Below are 26,314 nucleotides of genomic sequence, written 5' to 3' on the forward strand. Positions count from 1 at the left end.
CTTCTTCAAAAAACTCAATCAAGTTTGTGAGACATGATTTCCCACGCACAAAGCCATGTTGACTATCCCGAATCAGTCCTTGCCTTTCCAAATACATGTACATCCTGTCCCTCAGGATTCCCTCCAACAATTTGCCCACCACTGAGGTCAGGCTCACTGGTCTATTGTTCCCTGGCTTGCCTTTACCGCCGTTCTTAAACAGTGGCGCCACGTTTGCCAACCTCCAGTCTTCTGGCATCTCACCTGTGACTATCGATGATACAAATATCTCAGCAAGAGGCCCAGCAATCACTTCTCTAGCTTCCCACAGAGTTCTCGGGTACACCTGATTAGGTGTACTTTCTTACATTTCACTTTGTCCAATTCTATTTTAAATGTTGATTTAATTTTGATCCTTTATGGCAAAACATTTCTTCTCCTAAAACCCTTCCATGATTAACTTTAATTTTCTAGTGAAAATCCTGAAATTCTGATTCACAATTTACTCTAGCAGTATTATTCACGATTCAGAAACCATTGTTTATGTTTCCCTGAATGTTCTGGGCACAATATTTTCCAAGCCCTTATTTATAATGCCAATGTCTCATGCTTGCCTTCATTCCAGTGAACCTTAATTGCTTCCTCTCCTTTAGGTTTAATTTTCTTGCACTATCAACAGTATTATTATGTGGCACTTACTCAATACTGTTCACTGACGCTCGGCTTAGGATCCACCAGTCATGTGACTCCTTACACATGGACAAAGAAACTGAATGCCAGAGGTGGGGGACAGTGCCAGTCCTTGACATCAAATCAGGATTTGATTGAATGTGGCATGAAGACACCCTTTAAGTCAATGGGAGTCAAGGAAAACCCTCTATTGGCTGCAGTCACATCAACTACAAAGAAAATGATTGTGCTTGTTGGAGGTGAATCATCTCAGTCCCAGGGTACCACTGCAGAATTGCTCAGGGCCCAACCATCTTCAGTTGCTCCCTGTCATAAGGTTAGAAGTGAGGAAAATAATTGAGGAATTACACCATGCAAGTTGTTATTGTTGAAATACCATCAGCTGGAAGTTTTCCTCCAAGTCTCACACCATCCTGACCATGAATGATACTGCCTTTCATGTCACTGGCTTGAAACTCTAGAACACCGTCCCTAACAGCCCTTGGATGCATGGACTGTGATGGGCCAAGGTGGTACCAAAATGCTTGCATTAATTATGGAATAATAGTCCAGCACAAATTACTGCAAAGGTAAGTATGTGTGTGTGTGTGAGAGAGAGTGTGTGAGGAAGAGGTAAAAGGAAAGGAAAGTGTATAATTATCTGTCAGATAGTCAAGCACCTGTTCATGTTTTATTTGGCAAACTCCTTTAAACAGCACATCCTTTTAACCATATGTGGTCAGACCACAGTTAGAGTATTGTACACAGTTCTGGGCTCCATAACTCAGGAAGGATATACTGGCCCTGGAGCATGTTCAGAGGAGGTTCATGAGAATGGTGCCAGGAATGAAAAGCTTAATGTATGAGGAACATTTGAGAACTCTGGGTCTATACTCGATGGAGTTTAGAAGGATGAAGAGGGATCTAATTGAAACGTACAGAATACTGAATGGTCTGGACAGAGTAATGTTGAGAAGATGTTTCCATTGGTATGAGAGCCTAGGACTCAAAGAGTAAAGGGAAGACCTTTTAGAATGGAGAAAAGGAGAAACGTCTTTCGTCAGAAAGTCATGAATCTATGGAATTCATTGCCACAGAAGGCTGAGAGGGCCAGGTCATTGAGTATATTTAAGATGGAGATTGATAGGTTATTGAGTATCAAGGGGATCTAGGGTTATGGGGAGAAAGTGGGCCAATAGGGTTGAGAAACCTATTGGCCATGATTGAATGGCAGAGCAGACTCAATGGGCTGAATGGCCTAATTTCTGTTCCTATGTCACATGGTCTTATATTCACTGTTGCCACCTTGACACCAGTCACTCTGTGCAACACCCAAAGAAGAGGCTTAAAACCTGAATGTGAGGCTTTCTTCTCATTGTAATGACTCACAGCATTGAGGACTAAACATTTATATTAAAAAAATTAGAACAGAGATTTGTATTCTGAGTTTTGGTGAAAATAGATTACCTTTGACAGAAGTTATCACTAAACAGTAGAGTTGAAAGATGCCAGCTGCAACTTATTCCTTTCAACTCAACCAATATTTGAGCTGAAATGTAGCTTGTTCTGTGATCCTTTTCCAATGAACCTTATCTAGTGTAATAACCATTCTTCAACACTCACCTGTTTGTGAATGGGTGGATGGTACTGTTTTGTTTTGATTGGTCAGTTCATGCCAGTCTGGACTTTGTCCTTTTGCCTCCGGTTGTGAATGGGCAAATGATGTTGTCTTGTTTTGATTGGTGAGTTCATGCCAATCTAAGATTTGCCCTGGTGTCCCTATTTGTAAACTGGGAGATGGTATAGTCTTGTTTTGATTGGTCAGTTCATGCCAGTTTGAACTTTGCCCTTTAATTCCTGCTTGTGAATTGGTGGGTGGTGCAGTTTTGTTTTGATCGGTCAGTTCATACCAGTCTGGACTTTGACTTGGAGTCCCAATTTGTGAACTGGTAGATGATGTGGTCTTGTTTTGATTGGTCAGTTCATGCCAGTTTGGGCTTTCCCACTTTGACGCGGCTTGTGAATGGGTAGTTGTGATAGCCTTGTAGTGAGAGGTCTGATCATGCCAATCAGGGATTTGCTCTCTGGCCTCTGACCCTGCAGCAGAAAGTTTGGTGTGGATCTCCTGACGACATCCCTCAGGTAGTTGCATGTCGCTGGTTTTCAGCAGCATTGACATCATTTGAGGTGGTGATTTGCTGACATTGCCACTACCTGCTGGATTTGTCTGAGGTGGCGATGAACCCAGTGAAACAGTTGCCATACTGCCAATCATTTCAGATACTCGGGTTGGTACAGAAATGGTCATTGGTTCAGAAATGGTCAACAGAGGAGACTTGGGTGACTTGCGTCCAATTTTTGGGGAGAAAGCATGAACTACCTTTTCTGCAAAAGAGGTTGGTTTCGCAAGTTTCTCATCAGTGGGACTTAGATCTGGAGAGAAGAAGGGACTTATCAGCTTATCAGGGGAATGAGATACTGGTTCAGAACTAGTAGCACTACCAGGGGTAAGGCAGGCACTGCCCAAATCTGATTCCTTCTTGCTGCTATTTGACTTGTCTTTGCCACTGGCTGAAGAATCCACCTGAGATGAAATGCTGTCAGGACCTGCATGTTCTGTCCTTGGTGGACTACACTGAAATGACATTGGGTCGAAGTCCAAACCAGCTGCTCCCATATCGGGTGGACTCAGTTCTACATCCTCCATTCTGGAAGACAGGAGTGCAGGCATTGGGTGCACACCTTCCTCTCTTTCACTCTCATCATTGGGTAGGTTGTCATATGAGTTACAGTGGTTGAGACCAGGAAGCCCGCCAGCATTGAAAGAAACAGAGAGAGCATCGCTGCTAGACCGAGGCCTTCTAGGTCTGTACACCTTGGATTCTCCTAGGAAAGAACAAACAGCATATCATTCACCACTAAATAAGCAACCAAACCAAGTCTTGTAGCACTCTATGTAGAAAACTATTTCAATAGTTTTGGCATCAGAAAGAATTTCATATCATGCCATGCTCAGGTTGTTCAATAACTTCCTTTCAAGTGGCTCTGTCAGCAGTTCCCTGCTCTCAGATTGCACTTTAATTTTGTTAATTTTAAATCTGAAATAAAAAAAAATTATGTGAAGTAAATGGATTAAGGGCTATGGACTAAAGCCACAGATCAGCCAAGATCTCACTGAATGACAGAACAGGCTTGAGGGGCTGAGTGGCACACTTCTGTTTCGATGTTCCTAAATAACTTGGAAAAGATTGGGTATTCTTCATTTATTTGGAGAGTGAAATCCCTGCACTTCCAACACACCCTGTTAATCTAAAATCATTTTATTTTGTTTGCTGCTTACCAACAGTTACCAATGTCTTGTTAATCAAATGGAGTCAATATTTTTGACCTTATCTCGCCACATAAATAAAGCAGACATCCAGAAACATAAATCCAGGATGAGCACAATGCTAGTGGGCAGATATAAATATCAATTGAAATGTCGAGGAAACTGAAACACAAGTGGGTGCAAAGTTTTCTTCTGGTGGGAACATTGATCTATTGCTGAGCAGAATTGTCCATGGTACTGAAGTTAATGAGGTTAACTTAGGAAAGCAGGTTGCTGGGATCAGGTTATATTAACATTGATTACAAAAAATTAAGGGATGATGTAACTGAGGTGGCTAAGGTAAGTATAAGATTTGATATAAGTTACTTCCATTGATGGGAGAGTTAAGAACAATTGAGCACAGTATCAAAGTTAAAGTTAGGCCATTCAGGCATGATGTCAGAAACACTACATTATGGTCCAATGAAAATCTGGAACTCTCCTGCAAACATCTTTTGAACCTGGAGACCAAATGAAAATTGCCAGCCAAAACCAAAATACTGCTTATGCTGGAATATTAAAGTCATGAACAAGTCCAGTAACATCTGTGAAGAGAGAGACAGAGTTTATGACACCTTTCACAACTCAAAAAAGGTAAAAATGGAGCAGGTTTTAAACAAGTTCAGAGACAGCATGGAGGGGTAAGAAAAAAAAGGTACATTCAACAATCTTAGGTCATAACTTCTTTCCTCATTTAATTTCTGGTTAACAACATCTATTGATGAGGAGTTGTTTATCCAATTTACACATCCTGTAGACCCATCATCAACCACTTTTTGCCTTGCTTCTGTTATGAAGTTGAAGGCATGCTCTGTACTTTTAGGGGAGAGTGAATGCTGTTCTGAACTAAAAGATTACAAGCACCTCTGTATGTGAGGAGATGGCAGTCCCAGTGTGTACTGGAAAATTGAAAATATATAACATTTGGCTGTGAAGTGGATACCTGAGTTTTGACTGCTGTTTTTACAAGCTATTCAAATTTTACCAGTTTAAATTATGCCCTAGGACACTAAAACCCAATCCAGTTTGAATTTATTGTTTTGCTAACATTGAACCAATGAGATGATCCTATGTTGGGAATATAAAAATGCAGGCATTTTGAAAACTGGACAGAGAACAAATGCCATCGAAAGAGACCCAAGAAATTAGGAAACAATCTCTATCATAGATACTTTTTCATATGAAACACACTCGCAGTAAAAATAAAGACAAGATCCAGGGAATTCAGCAGCCAGAAGAGTGAAGTCACAGAAGACGACAGCCGCTGTGTGGTTTTGAAATTAAGTGGATGTAAATTTTAATAAGTGTTTTATTGGAACAGCATATTGTTATACAGTTGGAGGCAGGTAATAAGCAGTTAAGAGAAAGGGGGGGGGCTTAGAGTTGTGAATAGCTGTTGTTTAATGTTTACTTTCAGAGTTAAAAATAAATAGATATTATTTTCTTCAAATAGTGGAATTTGGGAGTTCTCTATCACTCCTATTTTAACAGATTACAAGGCGAGGGGAGCTTTTCTGGGGATTTTGTTTAATTAACAGAAGGGTTTAAAATCTGAAGCATTTTCCAGTGTCAAAGAAACATTATCGACTTGAAACTCACTTTCTCTCTCCACCTTTATTGTGTGACTGGCCAAGTATTTCCTATTTTTGTAAACAAGGAATGGTGTGGAACCATAGAAAGTAGATGCAGTTGAGAGTCAGGTCAGCTCTGAGCTAACAGTTCTTATGTTGCAGCAGCATTTTTTGAAATTGAGATGTTTTGTGCCCCAGTATTCGCTAGTCAACACTGCACGTCTGCAACACTTTAAATTGTCAATTTCTTTTTCCATGTACCTTTTTATTGTATCTACTTAATTCAATTAAACTGCAGAATACTGATGCCAGTTTCATATTTACTGATACACGTGGGACAATTTTTACCTCAAATCCTTCAATAATCTGGTAGAATGATCACACTAAAAGGACAATTGTTAGTTCATTCTTACCTTTGACCTGGTAAGCAAGCAGCCAAATCTAATATTGCACACAAGAATATGCAAAATGTTTAATTAACTCTCGAGATTAATTAAGTGCATGATTGAACATCATAAAGTTTTACTGAGTGAGAAGCACAGATTCATTCATATAGCAAGATCAGTTATCAAAAACCCAACAATGACTCATCCTGAACTGACAAATGAGAGAGAATTATTGGTCAAAAAGCAAAAATCAACAAGCTTATTGAATAAATGTTGAGCGTTCAGCCATAAAAATAATACACAGGCTACACAATGGCTACTAATCCACTGAATTATAGTAAATACCCGCAATCCCAGCAACACTGGGATTACAGTCACTACCCATTAGTCCAGTAGCACTGGGATTACAGTCACTGCCTGAAAATTCAATAACAAGGGCATTAGTTATGCGATGGAAGTCTGGTAGTTCTGTTATGTGATCGTCACTGAGCAGTTTTGTAATTTAACACACTTACTGATCATGACAGCAGCATTTTGGAATATCAGGCTAAATGGTGCACAGTAACAATGGCTGCAAACAAATACTTGAATATGTAGCAATCAAACTGCAATATGCAAAATATGAATAATAAAGAAAATTATTGTTTTGCACTAACCTTCAACATTGTGTAGAGATGAGAGAGATTCTTCACTTTTAGCAGACCGAAGTGTTCCTGAATCACCCCTTGCTGACAAAATGATAAAAAATAAAATCAGAAGTGTTGAGAATGAAGACTTTACTGAGTCATAATTATTAATCATGCAGCCTATTATTTCTGAGATTATAACTTTAAACCCTTTTACAGTAGTGCTTGTTAATGCCTCATGCTCTGGAACAGTAAAGACATCAGGCGGTATTCACTTGAGCAACCTGGCAGTAGTCATTGCGTCCTCCTGCCTGTAATAAATGGCCTCTTACACCAGATGCTGTCATAGGGTCTCGGCAAATTCAGAAACAGAAAAGCACATGCTTTCCAAACAATCCAATAACACCCACCTGTGAAAACCATGGATTTCATTTGAGTTGGTTCACTGGGGTTACGGTGCAGTTTCCGCTTGGCTATAGATGAAGACTTGCCCAGGTTGAAGAAAGAGCGCCAAGTACCAACAGGTGATTTCTTGGGTTTGCTGGTTGTCCTCTTCCTGGATTAGAACAATAAAAGATTCACTGTTAAACAGTGTGCCAACCTGCATTGAAAATAAAGAACACCACAAATTACAACAACATGCATTTATACAAACTTTTAATACTGAAAATCGCTCTGTGATGTATCACTGAAGTGGATCAGACTAAATTGGAGACTAAAACTTGGGCACGGGCAATAGGAGACATGAGCAAAAGCTTGGCCAAAGATGTGAGCTCGATGGAGGGTTTTCTGAGAAGTAGAGGCAAATGACAAGAATAGGTAACAATAACCACAATTCCCTGATCTAGAAGAGAGAAGTGGGGGAAGGGGTGGGTAGAAAGGGAGACAGAAAGGGAGAGAGCCGGGAATGAAATGTGCAAATAGCCCCAGCCCAGAGGAAGAAGAATGCAATTAGGTTTGTAATGTGATGATATTGTAGCAGATTGATGAAGCCCTGTACACATTTCTAGATAACATCCACAAAAGATTCTAAAAGGTGGTGATTCTGTTTTACCTGTCAATTGGGAAGTCGATGACCGTGTGGAACCTGCCCTGTAATGCTGCAGGCCCATCACCTACTTCGATGTACTTGCTGTCTGAATTCATAGGGGAGATGATCTGGACCTGTGTTCGAGCTTGGGCCTCCTCCAGGGTGAGTAGTTTGGTGGAAGGGGATGACACCAGCAAGGACTTCGGTCGAGACAGAGATGCATGCCCTGTAGAGGAGAATAGAAAAACAGAAGGGTAAATGACTATCGAAATGTTTTACTTTTATAATCTTACTGTAACAAACTGGCCATATAGGGTTTGGTGGGTGTGTACAAGAGCTACCTTGCAATTATTTAAAAAAAAAATGCACACTTCTCACTCCCAGAGAGAATTCTATTCCTCAGCCTGTCACACTCAATAGAATCCAATCTTTTCGCTCCTAAATCCTATGAAGGATGCAAGGTATCTGCAGAAGACAGACCCTACATTATGATTCCTTCATTAGCCATCCTTTTGTAGTTGGAAATAAATTCAGAATTTGGAATAGTTGTGGCCCTTCCAAGATAGAACATTGTGAAATTCACAATGTTCTAAAATATCGAAGTTATTGTGCATTGCAGCTAAGGCACCATAAACTCCCAGTTTCAACTTGTGGGGAGAAGAATTAAAGGAAAGGATTACTACTGTTGTTTCAAAATAAATCAGAGAAACTGATTTAGCCAGAAATTCACATTCTGACCATCAGTCAGCATAAAAGATCAAAGGCAGTTGCAAATTTATAATGTGTGGAGGCTCTTGTGTCAGTGATAGCATTCAAGCCTCAAGCAAGTCGTCTTGGGGTCCAAGTCCCACTTGCTCCAGTAATATGGTCTGAACAGATTGTTTAAAAATATCTGCAATGTACAAACTCTGTGCTTAATCACTACAGCATCACCTAATCATCAAAATCTCTCTCTGAAGGGCTAATGCTAGCTAATGTATAGAATTGCGGAGAAACACACTTTTCTTTTGTACCACTTTCTGTCTTGTGTTACAGCTTCAGAGAATCTAGACCAAAACATTCAATAGCAGAGCCAAATTCACCAACAGAAACAGTGGTAATGTCAGAAATGGGCACAGTAAGTTGTTTCAGTGATGAGTTCCAGGTAGATGACAGGCAGGTGGCGCCAGCAATCCTCTTCTATTTGTTTTTTAGTAGGTTTACTGGTTAGAAAAGTTCATAAAAAGTATGGTAGTAACCATTTCAGCAGACTGTTTCTGCAGAAAGGACCAGTAAACAGCAGTCCTGATTGGACGTAAGTACAACAGTCTTATTATCCCAAATTGACATCAGACAAGAGCAGTCAATGTGATGAATCTGGAACCATAATGTGGAGAATGAACTGGGCCCTACCTGCTCCTTCTCGCATTACTGAGCTGATTTTGGAGCTGAACAGCATGTCCACGTGATTCAGGATAAATTCCACCACCACTGACTGAATCCGAACCTCCATAAAGGCAGCAGTACCACTGAAACAGGCTGATTCAATCTGCCGGGACCTGGGAATAGAGAAGCCAAAATGAAAATGGAAAACATTCATCTTCCTCCTGTAACAGTAATGGTCTGAACAGGGGCACCTCCTAAGAAAGAGGCAACTTTCTGTTATAAGAGACTTGCTCCAATGTAAACCCTACTTACATATACCATTTACAAACATACAAAAATTAGGAGTCAGAGTAGGTCATTTACTCTCTTGAGTCTGCTCTTATTCAAACATTCATATCTGATTATGGCCTCATCTAGGAGAAAGTGATAACCTCTGACTCCCTTGTTAGTCAAGAATCTACCTCCCTCTGCTTTATAAATGTTCAGTGACCCTGCCTCCAGTGCCTTCTGGGGAAGAGTGTTCCAAAGATTGATGACCCTCAGACAGAAAAAAACTACTTCTTTGTCTTAAATGGAAGACTCCTAAATTTTGAAAATCAAATTCCATAGTCCTACTGTCACTTGCAAGGAGGATTCTAATTTCAGCACTTACCCTGCCAAATCCCATCAGGGTCATATATGATTCAATAAGACCACCTGTCATCCTTCAATGAGATCACCCCTCATCCTTCTAAACTCCTGAGGATACATACCCAGCCTGTCCAACCCATCCTTGTAAGATAAGCAGGGCTCAATCCAGATATAAAATGAATAAACCTTCTCTGAATTGCTTCCAGCACATTTTTAATCTCTCCTTAAGTAAGGAGAGCAAACTGTATTTAGAACACTTCTTGTCTCACCTACACTATTTTTAACTCCACATATTCAAAACAGAGATTTCTGTAGGCTGTTCTGATGCATTTTCCCAGCCTTTTGTCACTGCCTAACTCTCGTGCTAATTGTCACAGTGGTGCTGACTGCAAAACTCTGCTAGCAGTTGACTATTTTGAATCTAACAAGTTTGTGTCACAGTAAAGTCCCATGTACACCTAATATCACAATTTTTATCTCATATTTAATAGCATGAATGTTCTTACCTGAGAAGATTTGGAGCCCAAACAATAGCCAGGTTCTTAGTATGCATGTTGGTGATGTAACTGAAAGTCGCTAATCGAGCTAGGTGCCTCATCAGGAACTCCAGGGTCCTGAACAAAGAGATCACAAGTTAGCCAAGGCTCAGTAAAATATCAACAATGGACATTAGAAGGGACTTCACGCATATGGTAGTTATGCTTCACCTTAGTGATGTCAAGACAGCCAGTAGGCAAAGAAGAAAGCAGTTATAAAATGCAATATTTTGGTGATATTAATGCAATTTTGAGAAAGTGATAAGGTTGCCTGAAGTGAAGGGAGCAGGAATAACAGCATACAACAACCTAAAACAGTCACCAAAAGAAGAGTGCTTTACAATGCCTGTGCCAACAGTTGTGATTATGAGACAGTGCCCTAAATGCAGCATACTCAAAGAATGCTGATGGGGATTGTTGTGACAGTGTAACCAGCGTGGGGTTACTGCAGGTCAGAGATATGACCAACCATCCAAACCTACCCACGTTCGAGTTCTAATAGTCTTCCTTTGTGTTCTGCAATTGTATTTCTGCATTAGAAATTAGAATGACTATTACAACTGTTAATCGGAACATAGAGATATCGTCCATTTGATATTCAGCCTACTACATCTTTTCAGTGCAAACTTTATCACAGCAAAGCTCATTCTGAATAATAGAAAACATGGAAGTATTGTAAACTGTGGGGCTAAGACAAAGATACATTTCAAGAGGTCAGACCAAAGTCCAGAAAGCTGCAAAATGCCCGGTGTTTGCGCTGTGACTTTACATTGGAGAAACCAAATAAAGACTGGGTGACCACTTTGCAGAATACCTCCAGTCTATGCACAAGCATTATCCAACCTTGCTGTAGCTGGTTATTTTAACAGTGACCTGCTCACATGCCCATGTGTTTGTGCTTGGCATGCTGCAGTGTTCCAGTGAATCCCAGCACAAACTGGAGGAACAACATCTCATCTTCAGACGAGGCAATTTACAGCCTTCTGGACTTAAATATTGAGTTCAACACCTTCAGATTGTTGAACTAACTCCCATTTCTTCCCTTTCCCTTAGCTTGTTACATTCTGTTATCACATCCTCTCTCCTCTCCATGCCGGTGGGACTGTGTCGCCTTTCAAGGCTGGCAGGAGACACGTCACTGTTCTGCCATTCTCACATTCTGACCATTTAATCTAAACTATCAACATCTTTTCTCCATCAGCACCTACACCTACTACACCCACACATGTCCCCGCGCCCCCATAAACTATTGCATAAATGCTGTCCCCTGTACACTTCAGCTCTGAAGAAGAGTCATCTAAACTCAAAACATTAGCTTGCTCTCTCTCTCTCTCTATGGATGCTGCCTGACCTGCTGTAATCTCCAGCATTTGTTGTTTTCAGTAAACTTCCAAAGGAATGGGCAGACAGGTGGCAGATGAAATTCAATGCAAAGAACTGCAAAACGATGCTTTTCTTCATTGTTCTTCCCAAAGTACAATATAAAAGAGAGTGCAGACACAGACAGATCCCAGGATATATATGCATAAACCACAAAGTTGCAAATTGAGAAATCTGTTAATAGTGCATTCGGGTTCATGAATCATTAAGAGATTTGATAGACAGATATATGAAGTGAGGCCGCAGGTCAGTGAATGACAGAAGGGGGTGAATTGCCTACTCATGTTGATATGTTCCAATAATAGTTGTTAAAAATCATGGAAAGATTAGAAATGAAGTCAAGAAACAGAGGACACAGATTTAAAGTGATTGGTAGAAAGCAACATAATAAAATACTGTGTAGTGGGTAGGATCAGGAATGTACTGCCTGACTGAGGTGGTTCAATTTTAATTTTCAAAAGAAAGTAGTTTATTGGGAAAAAAAATTAGAGCTGCAGAGAAACAAATGGGTAAATATGATGAACTGCCACTCTTGCAGGAAGCCAGTACGAACAGGGTGGACTTCCTTTTACATTGTAACCATTCCCTGATTATAAATGAAAGAACAGGCACTTGGAACTATTCCCCAGTTTGACAAGGATTAAGCAGTCGAAGTATGCATACCTGTAATGAGGAGGAGGAAGTTGCTGGATGACATCGTGAATTTTAATCAAGCGATCCTCATCTGAAGCCACTGATACAGAATCCTGCAGAACACAAAGCAGCTACAGTCAGCTTCCTTTCACTGAACACACCAAATTCCATCCTCACTGAAGAATGCCATCCAGCCTCCAGATTGACGACAGTCACCCCATGTCCCTAAAACAGTGTTTTACATGGAAGGTGGGGGTACTAGTAAGTTATTAAACATTCCCAAGTACCATTGACGGTGCAAGTGAGCCATCTTCCTGAACTGCTGTAGTCTATGTGGTGCAGATACACCAACACGGTTTTTAGGAAAGTATTTCTAGGATTTTGCCCTAGCAACAGTAAGGAATGATGATAAGATTACAAGGCAAGGTGATGTGCATCTTGGAGGGAAGCTTGCAGGTGGTGGTGTTCCGACACATCTGTATTCGTCTTTCCAGGGGGGGTGAAGGATTGGAGATTTTCAGGAAAGCTACATTTTAGTTTTCAGGGACTCCTTTTTCATTATGTCCAACTCATTTATTAGGTGATGCAGTCACATATTAACAATACCCTCTGTATATGTGCTTAGATATGGGGTGCTTGGGCTCTCACAGAAACAGAATTAGAAGATTTTTATCAAAATCCCAATAATTACCAACCATCCATTGACATTACCAAAGACATAAGACACAACGACAGTATTAACTTGCTGGATGACACAGTATTTAAAGTGGCACAAGACAACAGATGGAAGTTGAGGCAAACTTTAATACAGAAAAAGCATCATTCTGAAGAAACTTTCAGCAGATTGGCGAGGATACAGCTAATGCATTTCCATTGCATATGCAGAAAGCTGGAACATTTTAGACAAGTAATCATGACCTTTTTACTGCACCTCAGATCTCAATGCCAGAATTAAATGTAACAATTGACACATGGTGTTCATTACCAACTTATTTACCTGTTCAGCTGTTTTCAAGGATCTCTAAACATGTACACCAAGGTCCCTCAAATCCTCTGTCTGACCATTCGACCTTTAGTCCCTTGATTAGTCCTCCCAAAATGCATCAGCTTTCATATTTAAGGATTAAATTCCATTTGCCACAGTTCAGTCCATCTGACTAGTCTGCCTATATCATATTGTAGTCCAAGGCTTTTGTGGAAGAATAAAATGTTTTGGAAGCCAGCATGAAGGGTAGAGTAGCTTGAGGGTTTAATTTAGTATTGCTAATAGCTAGGGGTAAGCAAAACAAAACTGCAGCTTAAACAAGCAGACATCTTTTGGCCAGGGCCCATGGGAAAGCAGATGGCCTGGGAAAGAACAGACAGTCCAAATGAACTGCACCAGTATTCACTTCCTATCAGTCAGGCCAATTATTGCAATTTTGTACTTACTGCTTTGCTGAACAAAGAATCACAGAGATTTCCCCCATGTTTATGTTATTAAAAGACTGCATCTTGAATCACTTGTTGAAGTTGTTACCTATAATGTGAATAGGTACTCTCCCCTTGCATGCAAGAAAAATAAAGATTGGTTTGGACAAAGGAGTCATTTGTCAGAGTCTTGTTTTGGATCGATAAAAGACTTCAACAGTTTACTTGGAGGTTCCACCAAGATCGCTTGCTGTTCACGGAGAAATAAGAGTGGAGAGAGGAACCACCCTCCGAGGTGGAATCCTGAGATGGCCAGTGGCCACCCTTGATCACCAAGTTGGTTCAGTTCATGGATAGCGTGGCATTGCTGCCTGTCTACCTCTGCACAGGTACTGCAATCAATAAGGCTTATTTCCATGCTTAATTTACTATTACTCCACTAATCAGACCCATGGACCCGTCTGGTGAGACTTTGCTCAAGAAACAAAACAGAATTGATAAAAGGTTGGTTTGAATTTATTTAGTTTTGTAGATTGATAGTTTTGTTTTAAGATTAGATTCCCTACAGTATGGAAACAGGTCCATTTGCCCATCGAGTAAACTGACCCTCCGAAGAGTAACCCACCCAGTCCCCTTCCCCAACCCTATATTTACTCCTGACTAATGCACCTAACAGTATGGGCAATTTAGTATGACCAATTCACCCAATTTGCACGTCTTTGGATTGTGGGAGGAAACCGGAGAACCCGGAGGAAACCCACACGGACACGGGGAGAATGTGCAAATTCCACATACACAGACGCCAGAGGCTAGAATCGAATCTGGGTCCCTGGCACTGTGAGGCAGTAGTGCTAAGCACCTAGCCATGTGCTGCCCCAAATAGTTGTTAGTGTGTGCAAAATAAAGATTGGTTTGGGCAAAAGAATCATTTTTCGAGTCTTTTCTTGGATCAAAAAAAGACAACACCACTTGCCTTAGCATTGAGAACAGGAAAATACCACCTGAGGCAGCCGGCAGTGGCGGTGCATGTGAGAGAGAGCGAGCGAGCGAGAGCAAGAGAAGGGGCAGGCAGCCCGAGGTGTCAGTGGGAGGAGGAACAGGCTGAAAGACAGAGAAAACATGCAGTCCAGCCCAGGGTAGCAGCAGGGACAATGTTGAGCTTGGAGCAGAGGAGGTTGAGCCCAGCATGGCTTGGTACTTATGACTGTGGTGTTGAACTATGAACTATTAACTATGTTTCTTTGCTTTGCCATTTTTTTGTAAGAAGGACTATAATGTTCTTTAGTGAATTTCTGCAGTGCATCGTGTAGATAGTATACACTGCTGCTACTAAGCGTCAGTGGTAGAGAGAGTGGAAATTTGTGAATGTGGTGCCAATCAAGTGGGCTGCTTTGTCATAGATGGTGTCAAGGCCCTGGAGTGTTGTTGGAGGTGCTCTTATCCAGATAAATGAGAATATTCCATCACACTCTTGAATTAAGCTTTGTTGATGGTGGACAGGCACTGCAGAGTCAGAAGGTGAATTACTTGCTTCGGTATTCCTGGCTCCTGATCGCCTCCCATAGCCACTGTGGTTATGTAGCAAGTCCAGTTGTCTTTCTGGTCAATGGTAATCCTAAGGGTGTTGATAATGGGGAATTTAGTGATGGTAACACTACTGAGTGGCAAGGGCTGTGGTTAGATTGTGTCTTATTGGACATGGTCATGGCCTGGCATTTGTGTGATATGAATCTAACTTGCTACTTGTTAGTCGAAGCCTGGATATTGTCCAGATCTTGTTGTATTTGATTATGGACTGCTTCAGTGTCTGAAGAGTCATGAATGTGCAATAATTAGCAAACACACCCTTCTGACCTTATGAAGGAGGGAAAGTCATTGATAAAGCAGCTGGGGATGGATGGACCCAGGACACCTCCTGCAGAGGTGCCATGGAACTGAGGTGATCTCGAACAACTATAACCATCTTCTTATGTACCAGGTATGACTCCAATCAGCAGAGTTTCATCCCCGATACCAGTTTCTTTCATTGCATTCAGCAACTGATTATTCAGGAAAAATCAGGGTATTTTCCCTCTTGTGATACAACACCTTGCTGGAAGCAGACTGTGGACTTGATAAGGTTTTCTTGCTGAATGTTCACTTGCAGATACACACACTGGAGGCAGAATGTATGATCTGTGCTTTCTCACAGGAAGGAGTGAAAGCCAATATGAGCTGGTGAGAGCCAGCAAGGAGTGAGTGTCAGGGCCCCTTGACTTGGAGAGGAGATTGAGTCGTCTAGCATCTGTGCTGGGAAAGCAAGAGTGGGAATGTAAGTGATGTTCAGTGGACCCATAGCAAGATGTGGTTTTAAACCCTTCTAGTGCTGATAACGCAATTGCCATGTTTAAGCTGTTGGCGACAGTTTGCTGGCTATTGTGGAGTTCTGTAGAACTATGGCCATTTGTCATTGTCATGAACTGCTTACGGCCTGCTTAATTCATTGATTGTGAAAGTACTCACTGAGAATTTCTCGTACAGCTGGTAGGTTAACAGTGGATTTGGTAGCTCTCTAAAGTAGAGCTTACACAGAGACCCAACACAATGGATATCCTGGAGGTAAAGATCCTTTGTTAACTCAGGAATCTGCTCAGAGTCAAACTCATGTCTGCAAGAGGAAAGAGACAAAATCAGCTCACAGTAACTCAGTGCTGAACCATAAACAGGAAGTATTCAATGAACATTTGAGCTAATACTTCTTTCCCGTTGAGCTGCAGTAATTTACAAATGAAGCTACACTACTGTAGCTTTCCTCAAATTCCCTCAAGCAGCCAATGGTAGTTGCACATATCAAACCAATGGTTATATCACATTAGAACAGAGGCGGACATTTGGATTCAACTGCATTCTACCATCCAATTTGATTACAGTTGATCTGCGTCTTAACTCCATTCTCCTACATTCGATTGATACAATATTGTTGACTGTTTAACAATACTGTATCTATTCTGAAAACGTTCAATTGAACCCCAGTTTCCCCAGGGGAAAATGTGACAGATTTCCACTACCCACGTGGGGAAGTGTTTCCTGAAACCATCCCTTTTAATTTTGGTATAAGTCTGGTGAATGTGCACTATAACCACTCTAAGGCCGATACATCCCTCTTGAACTTTAGTGAACTGAATGTAGTACATCTAACCAGATTTGAACAGGGCAGACTGTCTCACTAATAATTTCTTAACTTTCAAGGCGTAGTATTTCCACTGGCAATTTAATGCACAAGAATGGGGCTGAATGAGACAACATTTTCAGCCAGGACAGGATGAAGGCTGAAAGCCTGTAACTCTGACCACAGCGGCTTTGTATTCCAGCTGGAAAACATTCTGCTTAGTAAAAGCAAGATTGCACGTGGCTCAACTTGTGATTATCCCATATATTTGCACATTTGATTTTAACACAAGAAACTATATACTATTTCTAGACAATGCTAAGCCATGCAAGTTAAGATCAGAACATTCAGCAGACAGGGAATCGGGCAAAAGTCAAAGGAAGAGATAGCTTAGAACATGCAATAAAATCATTTAAACATCTGCTTAATGTCTCTTCTCATGCTCTGCCAAGTCTGGGATTCATTATATAGAGAAACCATAGAACAAACAAAGCTTTTTGAAGAGGACTTTGGGAAAGAATTTGTACTGTTAATGATTTAAAAATAGAAAATGTAACAACATACATCAATACCTTTATCATTGCAAAATGTCTCAAGGAACTTCACAGAATGGCTCATTGTGCGCTCACTAGCAGTGTTAAACTGAGAATCAGTGCCCATGGCAACGTTTCCCCTACATTCTGAGTGTCTATTGTATCAAATTGTGTTTGGATTAAAAGACTGGAGAACAAATTTTAAAAATGCAAGATCTCTTACCCACTGTTCCCCAGACAAGATAATTTCTAGTTATAAATTCAACAAAAAGATGAAGAGCAATCTTTAGAATTGTGATCCTATCTCATTGAGCTCAGAGGGATCTACGCCTTAAACTTTGCGAGTCAGCTGCTATTACTGAAAATTTAACACAGTACAGATGAATCGTGATGTCATGCATCATAAACATAAATGTGTTTATACAGGTTGTGCGTAAAATCACACCATTGTTGTTTCAGTAAAATTATCTTGTTCTTTACAAAAATGGGTACATTGTTGACAGAATAATCAGACAGCAGTTTAAATAGGTTTCAGTGACAAATGTTCAAAGAATCACAAACTTTAAAAAAAATTTGGAAGCACACTTGAAATATCATAACATTCAAGGCTATAGGCCCAACACTGGAAAGTGGGACTGGTGTAAATTTAGCACAGCTGTAGTAGTACTGACTCAATGGGTTGAAGGGTATCTTCAATATTGTATGATTTAGAGGAGCCACTGTTGGACTCGGGTGTACAAAGTTAAAAATCACACAATGCCAGATTATAGTCCAACAGGTTTATTTGGAAGCACTAGCTTTCAAGTGCTGCGCCTTCATCAGGTGGTTGTGAGGAGCAGTGCTCCGAAAGCTAGTGCTTCCAAATAAACCTGTTGGACTATAACCTGGCGTTGTGTGATTTTTAACTTCAGAATTGTATGATTCTACGATTTTATAATAGTTAATACAGAACCCTAGGTCACCTTCAAGTACAAAATGGGGTATTTAAACATTCTGTTCAGTCTGTTTGCAGTCTTAACACCATTAGCTCTGAGGGAACAAAATACAGATTAACCAAAGCAAGTCCTCAGAAAACACCAACCTACCAGAAATTATAACTTTCAAAAGGGCCAGACCACACACTGGAACACCACAGCCAAATATCTATTTTCAGCATCTAATCACATGCACGTATCCAAACCAGACGGACAAAAATAATTTACAATTTTGTAATACTTTCCACAACTTTAAAATATTCCAAAGTTCTTCCAGCAAATAAGTCATTGTGAAGTGCAGCCATTGATGGAAAGCATGAATACCTTTAGCACAGGATCAGAAGAGCAACTTAACTAGAATCTAACCCCACAAATGCACAGCTTTAAAAAGCTTAAATAGCACCAGAACTATGCTTGAGATGCATTTTAGAACGTAGAAAGTCAAGCACTATAAATGGTATGGAGGAGCTGGTGTTGGACTGGGGTGGACAAAGTTAAAAATCACAACACCAGGTTATAGTCCAACAGGTTTATTTGGAAGCATTAGCTTTTAGAGTGCTGCTCCTTCCTCAGGCAGCTGTGGAGCAGGATCATAAGACACAATTTATAGCAAAATCTTTACTACACATTCTGTGTCTTATGGTCCTGCTCCACAGTCATCTGATGAACGAGCAGCACTAAAAGCTAATGCTTCCAAATAAAACTGCTGGACTATAACCAAGTACTATAAAGTCAGAACACTCAATGTGATATGCAGGAGAAATAGTTATGGGATGGGGTAAATGTAGTGAGACTGAGAAGATGATTGTGGTTTATGCAAACCCTACAGTTCTACTCAACTCTAGAACACTATCATGTTCAAAAATGCATAAAGCATTTCACTTAGTGAAATTTGACCAGTTAGCGTGATTGAGTGGCAATTTTGTACTCATTTCATGCATATTTTTATCTCTAAAGGGAAGCATGGCATTAATTTGGTATCTAATATTCATGTTAAAAAGGCACTTTGTGTAAGTTTCATCTCAATCTTGTGATTGATGTGGTACTAATTTAGCAGAATCATATAGCATAAAAGCAGACCCTTCAGCCCACCATGTCTGTGCCAACAACAAACACTAAACTGCATAAGTTCCATTTACCTGCACTTGGCCCACTGCCTACTTTGCACTGGTATTAAGTTTTCATTCAGATAATGTTCAATGTTGCAAGAGTACCTGCCACCAGCACCCTGTCAGACTGCGCATTCCAGATTTCTACCACCCTCCAAGTGCAAAGTTTACTTCAGATCTCCTTTAAACCACTTACTCACCTTAAACTTATGCCCTCTGGTCTTAGACACATTTGGCATGGGGAAAAGATGATGATCTACTCTTGTCTATGCCTCTCATAACTCTGTATACCTTGATCAAATTCCCCACAGTCTCCTCTGCTCCAAGGAAAACAAACTCAGCTACGCAGTCACTCCTGAGACCTTCCTTCTCAGCAATATCCTGGTGAATCTCTGCTGCACCCAGTCCAGTGCAATCACACCTCTTGGACTGTGCGCGTCTGTGCAGTATTCCACCTGTGGCCTAACTATTACTTTATAAAGTTGTAACAAGATTTCTTGCTTCTACATTCTACGCCCCAACAATTGAAGGATCTATGGACTTGTACACCAAGGTCCCTTTGTTTTTCAGTAGTCCTTAGAAACTTACAATTCATTGCGTATATCCTTTCCTTATTTGTCCTCCCAAAATGCATCACCTGATGTTTATCAGGATTATATTCCACTTACAATTGTTCGGCCCAATTTACCAGCTGATCAATATTAGACTGCAGCCTGAGACCATCCTCCTCACTTTCAGCAATGTCAATTTTCATGTCATCTGCGATCTTACTAATTATACCTTCTACATTCACATCCAAGCACAAAATGCACATAACAAACAGCAAATATGCCAGCATTTATTCTGTAGTACACAACTAGTCACAGGCTGCCAATCACAAAAAATAACCCTCCACTATCACCTCCTATTTGTAAGCCAATTTTGGATCAGTTTGCCAACTTGCCTTGGATCCCATGGCTTCTTACCATTTGGACCAACTTTCCATACGGGACCTTGCCAAAAGCCTTATTGAAGTCCACGTAAACCACATCAACTGCACTATTTTCATCAATACATGCAGTCACCTTTTAAAAAAAAACTCAACTAAATTAGAGAGGTTCTCATTCTAACAAATCTGTGCTGACTATCCCTGATCAATTCCTGTCTTTCCAGATGTTGATTAATCCTGTCTCTCAGAATATGTTCCCAATAATTTTTGTACTAATGACATCAGACTAACAGGTCTGTAATTACCTGGCTGATCCCTGCTGCCTTTCTTGAACAAAATAACCACATTAGCTATCCTCCAGTCTTCTGGTACTTCACTTGTTGCCTGCAAAGTATTAAACATCTCTGCCAGAGTCCCAACAATCTCCTCCCTTGCCTCCTATAGCAGACTGGGGTATATTTTATAGGGCATGACGGAGAATTCTGAGGGCCACCAGGCCCAAAGCATTAACTCTGATTTCTTTTCATAGATGCTGTCAGAACAGCTGGGTTTTTGCAGCAATAACTTTTTTTTATATCTTCTCAGGCCCTGGGGTTTAATGCACCTTTATGTTTGTTAAAACAGCTAACACCTTTTCCTTGTTAACCACATCATCCCAACTAAAAGACATGGCTACAATGTCTTTATTCTGTGTGAATACAGATGAGAAATATTCATTTAAGACCTCACCAATGTCCTCTAGGTCCATGCACAGGTTGCCCCTTTGGTTTCAAATAAGATCCATTCCTTCCCTTGTAATCCTCTTACTCTTAATACACTTATAAAATACCTTGGGGTTCTCCTTAACCCTATCAGCCAAATGTATTGTCTGGCCTTCCTTTGTGCTAATTTCCATTTTAAGCAACTTTTCACACGCTATACTTTTGAAGGGCATTGTCTGTTTAAATGCACTGTACCAGATATTTGTTTCCTTCCTTTTCATTATCAACCTTTTGATACCTTTCTCATCCAGGGTTTCTTGGAATTGCTCCCCTTGCCTTTCACTCATAGGGTCATGCTAACCTGAATTCTCACTGTATTACTTCAAATTGGCCTTCCTCCAATTATACTTAATTTCTGCACAATCATTATCCTCTTCCAGAATGGTTTTGAAAGTTAGAGTTCTGGTTACTATCTGCAAATTGCTTGCCCAGCTTCAATCCTCTGGACTGGGTTTAGCACTGCCCTGTCTCTAATAGGGCTGGCTTCATACTGGCACCAGAAGCTCTCCTGGATGTACTTGAAAAACTCCATCCCGTCTGATTCCAGTTAATGTTACCAAGTTGAAATCCCTTACAACTACAACCCTGTTTCTCTCAGTTTTGAGATTTGCCTACATATCTACTCCTTGGTCTTCTGTGACTGTTGGCAGGTCTGTGGAACAATCCCAGCAAAGTAGTCACTCTTTTAATTTTATATTCATAATTGTTACATAGACAAATAAATAACTAATTTATGTACAGGACAGCCAACAAATAAGATAAATACACAGTGGACTTTTTTTAAGCATTAGTTATAGTATTAGTGTTGGTCAGGACAGCAACAGAATTAGTTATCTCTCTTTTAGATCTTCAGCAGGCAGACAAGGCCTAGATTTAATTAATGTCTCATCTATGAAATATCTGCAACACTGCAGCACTTTCAACACCACACAGTTGTCACCTGATCACGCACTCAGGTGTTTGGAGTGACTTGTTGATCCAAAGGCAAAAATACAAGAATGTGCTAAGTAGGAATTAGTACTAATCATTTAATCAGTGCTACATTCTTGAAAATGCATAAGTATGTGGCCAATAGGCAAAAAACATGACAGTAACTGTTGGTGTAACCTGTACTCCAGGGAGAGTCAGCAGCTGTGGAAACTGTACCCCATTGACAGGAAATGTCAGCAGAATGTGAAAACCAGTAATACCAATCTCTGTGGTACCTTTAATTCAGTGAGAATCAGTGCTACAGGAAAGGAGGGAAATAAATAACAGTCAAAAGTAGAAAATTAATTCTGATTTGAGATAGAAAGTAAAACAGTCACAGGGCAAAATTCATCTGAAAACACCCACATGATAATGATTCATCAGCGTAGGTAAGCATTTTAGTAGCAACACTTGCTGATGGAAGAGCGTCCAATTCAGACATCAGGTTTTATATGAAACTATACTACTGGACTGCAAAGAAGCATCAATTAAGCCACCTGACTGAACAGTTCACACACAAATCAAAGATCCAAATGCGAGGTTGACTACGCAGAACCTATAAAAATTGTTTTACGGTTACAGAGAATTTACAATGAAAATTGGCTGTTAAGTCAGAGTTTTCACCAAATTGTTTAGAGGTTCATAATCTGGGGATATACAATAAGGTTACCAGTTGGTGCAGAAGGAGAAATCTAAGCGTAAAACCTGGATTTTCAAGGAGTTGGGCCAAGTCAGAGGCCTTTAGCAATGAAGAGAGAGTCCCAATTCCAGGACTTCCACCTCCATGCAACACAGGATAAGGATGCAGGTAACTAGCCACATGCAATGCTTCTACCATTTCCAGCTCAATTCCATTTCAAACCTTGCCATCCCACAATTTTGATAGAACTGAGCCCATTCAGTCAGTAGACATAGTTCACCACATTTCAGAATGGATCAGAATAAATGAATGACAGGTGATCCTCAGTCCTGACGGAGGGACCAATAAAATCAGCCATTCAACATTCCTTTTGAAATATATTGCCCCTTTTGTCTTCTCATAAAGCTATAAGTCATCTATAGTGTCAATGACAAATTGCATTTATGCACTTTGTCTCTCATAATATTATGCAAATAAACAAGGACAAAGAAAATTTACAACCCAGGAACAAGCCCTTCGGCCCTCCAAGCCTGAGCCGATCCAAATCAACTGTCTAAACCTGTCGCTCAATTCCTAAGCATCTGTAGCCCTCTGCTCACCATCTACTCATGCATCTGTCTAGGTGTATCTTAAATAAATCTACTGTGCCTGCCTCTACCACCTCTACTGGCAACACGTCCCAGACACCCACCACCCTCTGTGTGAAGTACTTGCCAGGTGTATCTCCCTTAAACTGAGATTGCTGGGGCCTCTGACAGATATTTGTATCCTCTTCAGCCTCAGGCAAGGCCCAGAGACTGGAGAAAAGCCAACCCTATACATTTGTTTAAGGAAGACAACAGGGATAATCCATAAAATTAAAGTCCGGTGAGTTTACATCAGTGATAGGGAAATTACTGGAGAAGATTCTTACAGACAGTATTTACTCGCATTTAGAAAGGAATGGACTTATTCGGGATAGTTAGCATGGTTTTATTTGGGGGAGGTCTTGTCTCACAAATTGATTAAGTTCTTGGAGGAAGTGAAGAAGATGATTGATGTGGGTAGGGCGATGGATATTGTCTATATGGACTTCACTAAAGCATTTGACATGGACCACCTCATGGTAGTCTGGTCTAAAAGAGTAAATCGCATGGGATACACAGTGAATTGGTAAGTTGGATAAAAAATTAGCTTGGTCAGAAAAGACCAATGGTAGTCGTGGAGTGGTGCTTTTCTGACTGGAAGTCTGTGACCAATGCTGTTCCACAAAGATCAATGTTGAGGCTTCTGTTGTTTGTAATAAATAAATGATTTTGATGAAAATGTAGGTGGTCTGATTAGTAAGTGTGTAAATGAGATGAAAATTGGTGGAGCTATGAATAGTGAGGAAGATTGTCAAAGGATACAGCAGGAAATAGATCTGTTGGAAAGTTGTGCTGAGAAACGGCAGATTAGAGTTTAATGCAATCAGGTGTGAAGTGATGCATTTTGGGAGGTGAAATGCAAGAGGAAAGTACACAATAAATGGCAGGATCCTTAGGAGTAATGATGTGCAAAGGAATCTTGTGTAACAAGTCCATTGCTCCCAAAAGTGACAACTCAAGTGGATAAAGCACAAAGAAAGGTGTATGGCATGCTTGCCTTCATTGGTCAGGGCACTGAGCATTTACGTTGGCAAGTCATGATGCAGCTGTATAAACTTAAGTTAGGTCACATTTAGAATAATATGTGCAATTCTTGTTGCCACACAGGAAGGATGTGGAGGCTTTGGAGACAGTGCAAGAAGTTAACCAGGATGTTGCCTGGATTGGAGTATGAGAGCTATAAGGAGAGTTTGGACAAACTTGGATTATGTTTACTAGCATGTCAGAGGCTAAGGGGGCAACTTAATAAAAGTATATACAATTATGAGACACATGGATAAGGTGGATACTCAGAGGAAATATGGAAATACAAAATACTATGGAAAAAAAAAAGTTTAAAGGACATATGTGAGGCAAGCTTTTTCTTTATGCAGAGGATGGTAGGTGCCTGGAACACGTTGTCAGAGAGGTGGTAGCAGCAAATACGATAACAATGTTTAGAGGCATTTAGACAGATATATGAACATGTACAGAAGAGGAGGATGTGGACAGGCAGATGGAATTAGTTAGAATGATATCATAGTCGGCACAGACATGGCAGGCCGAAAAGCCTGCTCCAGTGCTGTACTGTTCTACGTACTAATGAAGTGGTATGGAGCAAACTGAAGGGAGTTACAGGTTGATACGTGTTGAGGTCCTGATGAACTTCATCCTAAGGTTTTAAAGAGCTGATGAGGTAGCAGATGCATTAGTGTTTGTTTTCAAATATTTATTAGGTTCTGGCAAGATTCCATCAGACTGAAAAAATAGTAAATATACCCTTCTATTCAAGGAGGTTAGAATCAAATATTAATGGGGTTAAACTTAGGCACTTGGAAAACTCACAGTAAGTGAGAACAGACAGCATGGTTTTGTGAAATCTAAACTGTGTTTAACCAATTTAAAGGACTAACATGCACTGTCGATAAAAAGGGAGCCCTTAGTGGGCAGTATGGTGGGTCAGTGGCTCGCACTGCTGCCTCACTGCGCCAGGGATTAGGGACCGATTCCCACCTCAGGCGACTGTCTGTGTGGAGTTTGCACATTCTTCCCACGTTTGCATAGGTTTCCTCCAGGTGCTCCGGTTTCCTCCCATAATCCAAAGATGTGCAGGTTAGGTCAATTGGCCATACTAAAAATTGCCCATTGTGTCAGGTGCATTAGTCAATGGAAATGTAGGGTAGGGTCTGGGTGGGTTACTCTTCAGAGGTTCAGTGTGGACTTGCTGGGCCAAATGGCCTGCTTCCATACTGTAAGGAATGGAATCTGTTATACTTGGATTTCTAGAAGGAACTTCCACATGAGAAATACTATACAAATTTGGAGGCCATTGTTTATGGGGTAAAACAACCATGATCAGAATACTGACTGGCAGAAAACAGAGTATGCATTAGAGGGTCTTTTTCACGTTGGCAGGATGTAGGGTTCCAAAGGGGTGTGTGCGAGAACATCAATTTTAATAAATAATTGATATCATTTACTTACATGAAAGTTTCTAAGCCATTGTGGCTAAATTTGCCAATTGTGCTAAGATAAGGAGGAAAGTACCCTTGAAGACGATACAACTGCAGTCTGATATAGATAAAGTAGTGGTCAAAAATCTGATACATCTAATATGTGGGAAAACACTGAGTAGTTAGTTTGGCAGGAAAAATAAATTACAAAAAATTTGTAATTTAAATGGTGAACAACTGCAGAATTCTGAGGTGGGGGATTTAGGTGCACTAGTGCATGAATCTCAAAAATTTAGTATACATGTACAGCAAACATTCAATAATGCTAATGGAATACAACCCCCTTTTAAACAAAAGGAACTGAACATGAAATTGAAATAAAAATGTTTCAGTTATACAGGGCACTAGTGAGACTACAGCCTGAATACGGTGTGTAGTTTTGGTCGCCTTATTTAAGGAACAATGTGAATGTGATTGATACCAGGAACGAGCAGGTTGCCTTATAAGAAAAAAATTGGACAAGCTGGGCACACTTTCCATGGAGTTTAGAAAAAATGTGAGAAATGATTTGATTGTAGTCCATAGGATCCTGAATAGTCTTGACAAGTGGAT

At 40.4% G+C, this 26,314-nt stretch overlaps 1 protein-coding gene across 10 annotated transcripts in view; it reads right to left on the reverse strand.

Annotated features, from left to right (window-relative positions):
* arhgap32b (Rho GTPase activating protein 32b) overlaps window positions 1–26,314 on the reverse strand; it is a 551,689-nt gene that overhangs the window by 11,123 nt on the left and 514,252 nt on the right. For 9 of the 10 annotated variants that reach the window (XM_043676934.1, XM_043676933.1, XM_043676937.1 and 6 more), the window contains 9 exons: window positions 16,085–16,229; window positions 12,203–12,285; window positions 10,642–10,689; window positions 10,130–10,237; window positions 9,021–9,166; window positions 7,653–7,854; window positions 7,009–7,154; window positions 6,629–6,700; window positions 2,272–3,534 (listed from right to left, as the gene is read on the reverse strand). In XM_043676934.1, coding sequence (XP_043532869.1) covers window positions 2,272–3,534; window positions 6,629–6,700; window positions 7,009–7,154; window positions 7,653–7,854; window positions 9,021–9,166; window positions 10,130–10,237; window positions 10,642–10,689; window positions 12,203–12,285; window positions 16,085–16,229 — 2,213 coding nt within the window. The remainder of the gene's footprint in view (window positions 1–2,271; window positions 3,535–6,628; window positions 6,701–7,008; window positions 7,155–7,652; window positions 7,855–9,020; window positions 9,167–10,129; window positions 10,238–10,641; window positions 10,690–12,202; window positions 12,286–16,084; window positions 16,230–26,314) is intronic. The other variant, XM_043676936.1, reaches the window with a different exon arrangement.

Source organism: Chiloscyllium plagiosum, chromosome 35 (assembly GCF_004010195.1).
Source record: "Chiloscyllium plagiosum isolate BGI_BamShark_2017 chromosome 35, ASM401019v2, whole genome shotgun sequence".
Lineage (NCBI taxonomy): Eukaryota > Metazoa > Chordata > Chondrichthyes > Orectolobiformes > Hemiscylliidae > Chiloscyllium > Chiloscyllium plagiosum.